General features: G+C 50.1%; 1 protein-coding gene across 1 annotated transcript in view; it reads right to left on the minus strand.

The window, feature by feature from the left end:
* Positions 1-4,394, minus strand: part of LCT (lactase) — a 52,258-nt gene that overhangs the window by 17,148 nt on the left and 30,716 nt on the right. The window contains exons 8-9 of the mRNA XM_010853668.1: positions 2,401-3,948; positions 1,297-1,565 (exon numbers count right to left, since the gene is read on the minus strand). Of these exons, the coding sequence (XP_010851970.1) occupies positions 1,297-1,565; positions 2,401-3,948 (1,817 nt within the window). The remainder of the gene's footprint in view (positions 1-1,296; positions 1,566-2,400; positions 3,949-4,394) is intronic.

The raw sequence follows: 4,394 nt of genomic DNA on the forward strand, positions 1-4,394 counted from the left end.
GGATGCTGCTAAACATCCCACAGTGCACGGGACAGGCCACGGTGCACGGGACGGGCCCACGGTGCACAGGATGGAGCCATAGTGCACAGGACGGGCCCACGGTGCACAGGATGGAGCCATAGTGCATAGGATGGGCCCACGGTGCACGGGACGGGCCCACGGTGCACAGGACGGGCCCACGGTGCACGGGATGGACCACAGTGCACGGGACGGACCATGGTGCACGGGACGGGCCCACGGTGCACGGGACGGACCACGGTGCACAGGATGGGCCCACAGCAGAGTTCTCCAGCCCTAAATGTCAGTTGGCCCAGCTGGAGAAACCTTTCTACAGAGAATTCTGTCTGCCTCAAGTAAGAGTAACAGGATTCTGTCTCTGAAATCTTGGCATTTCCTCCAATGAACCTTTCATGTTCAGTGTTGACCAGAGCTCCAAAGAGGACTAAGAACTGCGGTTTCTTCCAGGCAGTGGAACAAGACATATGAATAGTTTCTATGTTTGTGTGCTTAGCTAACGTACGTCTGGACACTGCAAAACTTGGTCTGAGATGTCACTATATCACGGTAGTCTGGTCATCTGGTGGGGCTACCCTCACCTTTCTTGGAAACAGTTTCAGCAGCTATGGTCACTTAGAAAAAACTCAAGGGCTGAGCAACCCAGAGTCAGGTCAGCCCAGACCACTGACCCTGCCCAGGTTCCACATTGAGAATACAGAGCCCCCACTCTTGGATCAAAGGAAATGAAAGGAGGCAGGAGATGTAAAGCAGGGTCCCACCCTTAGCTGCCTAGGCAAGTCACACTTCACTTTGTAGCTTTCATTTCTCTGAGGAAAAGTGAACCCTCGTATTTTCTGTATTAGTGAGCTTCATTTAGCGTGAATAAGGTAAAGGCATGTTATTAGGACGTCAGAAAAAGCCCGGGTCTGCATGATAGTCATTTTGATCAAACTGTCTGCTTGGAAGATACTAGGTAAGAAATGAAGGCATCCAGCTGAGAATCTTCTTCTTTGCACATCTTTGCCTAAGGGTTTCTGCGTGGTTCCACCTGCTCCATCTGGCCTGCTAACACCTATCTCAGCCTGGCCCTTCTAACTGTACTTGTCCACCTGAATTTGGGGATGTGAAGAAGCCAGACTGTCTGGGAAGAGGGCCTCCCAGATGCCCCTTTATCCCCACCCTGCAGTACCTGTACCTCCTGCCCACAGGTCTGTGAAAATCCACTGCTCCTGTCTGCCCTCTGCAGCCCTGACAGAGCCTGGCACATAGTAGATCTAATGTAGATGGGTAACTCCTCACCTGATATGAGGCAGTAGCTGCACTCCAGATGAAGTCCTTGGGGAACTGTCCGTATAGGAACTCATCCTCTTTGGACAGCGGCATGCCATTGTTGGTGATGACCTCTGTGTAGTACCTGGCTGAGGCTCTTGCTGTGCGAGACCTGTTCACGTCATCAAAATCAACATGGTACAGTCCAAACTTGACCGTGTAGCCATTCAGCCACTCAAAGTTGTCCATCAGGGACCAGGCAGCATATCCTCGAAGGTTGACACCATCAAGTCTGTAGGCTGGGGACATTGCACAGAGGGCAGAGGACAGCTTTATACCAGGAGGGTCAGGGCCCAAGAAGCGCAGCCACGTACTGGCTCCTCACTTCAGGCGGTCTTCAACCACCAACTTGTACACACAAGTAATGTGTGCCATAATAGATCATCTTTTTGTTAATACTGATAACCCCATAACAAGTATTAATGGCTGATCTTTGCAAAATCAAATTCTTTTGTTGGAGTAAAGGGACATGTCTGAAATTCAAGAGTCTTAGCCCACTTTAGAGGTTATTCCTCTAGGGTACATGGAACCTGAAAGTCAGTGCTAGTCACTCAGTTGTGTCTGACTCTTGGAGACCCCATGAACTGTAGCGCACCAGGCTCCTCTGTCCATGGAATTATCCAGGCAATACTGGATTGGATTGCCATTCCCTTCTCCAGGGGATCTTTGTGACCCAGGGACAGAACCTGGGGCTCCTGCATTGCAGGCAGATTCTTCCCATCTGAGCCACCAGAGAAGCCTGACAAATGGAATCTACCAGAATATAGTAAGTTCCTTGTCAGCATAAAGGTGTTTGTTTTGTTCCCTGCTGTGTCCCCAGCACTTAGAATAGTACTTGTCACACACTAGTTGGTCAATAATGAAAATACTCTTGTGGGACTCTGTGTGCACATTTGGGGCGATGATCATTGCTTTTTTTTCAGATTCCAGAGGGATATGTATCCTCAGACAGGGAAAGAGTTAAAGGACCAGGGTATAAAAGAGAGACCTGTTGATGGTTTGTACTCCATTCTGCCAAGGCTCCTGACATACAGATGTTGGGAGACTCTAAGGGGAACATGAACCCTCACATACCTTTCAAAGCTTCATTGATATAGGTTTTGTGGTAAAATATCCTGTCGGTGTCTTCCAGTTTGGGGTCTGTCAGCCCCACTCCGTTCTCAGTGATGTAAACAGGGATGTCCCCATACTCTTCCTTGATCCAGTTGAGCAGTCTCCGCATCCCCCAGGCGGCAGCCCTGTTCATGGCTGTGGCAGGCCAGGAAGTGTCCTCCCACTCCAGCAGCTCCTGGTCACTTGTGTAGGAGGGTGGGTTTAACCTGGGTGTCGTGTGTTGCACAATCCTGGAGGAGTAAGTGTTGAGGCAGAACACGTCGGCGGTAGCTGCGATGTACTGCTTCTCCTCCTCCGTGAAGCTGGGCAGGCGGGAGGTGGCCAAGTGCTGCAGTTCACTCCTGTTCCCCACCTTCCACTTCATGGCATCGGGGTAGTCTCCGTTTCGGAAGATGGGGTGGGCAAACCAACCCAAGGAGAACTGCAGCATCCGGTCAGCTGCCTCCACGTCCCTGGGGACCAGCGACTGGGGCTCTGCCCAGTGGGAACTGAGGCTCAAGGAGATGACCCCCTTCTGCTCTTGCCTGTACTTCTCGTCGTACGTGTGATAGACTCTGGCATGAGCTTTGATGATTGCATGGCCAATCCTGTAAGGTCCACTGCCTGAGTCATTCACATTTGGGGGAAATTCCCCTGAGCCATATCCCAACCAGGCCTGGTACGTGGGCTCATTAAAAGTCATCCAGAACTTGACTCTGTCACCAAAGGTCTGGAAGCAGAAGTCTGCATAGCTGTTGAACAAGTCAACCAGGGAAGGATTCTCCCAGCCTCCGATGTCCTGCAGGGCCTGGGGCAGGTCCCAGTGGAACAGGGTCACCATGGGAGAGATGTTGTTTTCCACCAAGCCATTGATCAGCTTGTTGTAATAATCCACACCATGTGCGTTGACAGAAGTGTTTCTCCCAGTTGGGAAAATCCGAGACCAGGAGATGGAGAAGCGATAAGCCTTCACCTTCAACGCTTGGAGCATGTTCAGGTCGGCATCCAGGTGGTTATAGCTGTCACAGGCCACGTCTCCAGTGGCATTGTCTTTCACGTTGCTCCCTGGTGTGTGGGTAAAGTTGTCCCAGATGCTGGGGCCTTTGCCGTCAGTGTTCCAAGCTCCTTCAATCTGATAGGCTGACGAGGACACGCCCCACAGAAAGTCATCGCGGAATGTGCCGTGGTAGAACAGATCTCTCTCAAACTTGGGTTGGTTGGAGAACTTCTCCCAGACCACTTTTGCCTTGGAGGGCACCTCGGATGGAAAAGAGAAGGCTCTGATTTTCCGGGGGACGTTTGCTATGCTGGGTGGTGACTGTCTTTTTACTACCTTGTTGAGGAAACCATTTTTTTCGATCATGCTGGTGAAAAAATAGGCAGATTTCCTGGCAGTCCTTGGCCTGCTGCTGTCATCGAAGTTGACGTGGTACAGCCCAAACCTCTGGCTATACCCAGAAGGGCCTTCAAAGCCATCAATGAAGGAGCGAGCGATGTAAGACTTAACAACCACTGAGTCTTCTTTGATAGCTGTGGAGAAAAACAAAATTGGGACTGCTTTAAAGTCTCTGTTTCTGATTGTTCTAAAGTCTCTGCTATTATTTTTCAAATAGAGGTGTTTATTTGGGGTTTCTCAGCACTGCAGCCATGCTCCTTGGAAGAAAAGCTATGACCAAACTACACAGAATATTAAAAAGCAGAGACATTACTTTGCCAACAAGGGTCGGTCTAGTCAAAGCCATGGTTTTTCCAGTAGTCATGTATGGATGTGAGAGTTGGACTATAAAGAAAGTCGAGCAGCGAAGAATTGATGTTTTTGAACTGGGGTGTTGGAGAAAACTCTTGAGAGTCCCTTGGACTGCAAGGAGATCAAATCAGTCAATCCTAAAGGAAATCAGTCCTGAATATTCATTGGAAGGACTGATGTTGAAGCTGAAAGTCCAATACTTTGGCCACCTGATGTGAAGAGCTGACCC

This window comes from Bison bison, unplaced genomic scaffold (genome assembly GCF_000754665.1).
Source record: "Bison bison bison isolate TAMUID 2011002044 unplaced genomic scaffold, Bison_UMD1.0 scf7180017864330, whole genome shotgun sequence".
Classification (NCBI taxonomy): Eukaryota; Metazoa; Chordata; class Mammalia; order Artiodactyla; family Bovidae; genus Bison; species Bison bison.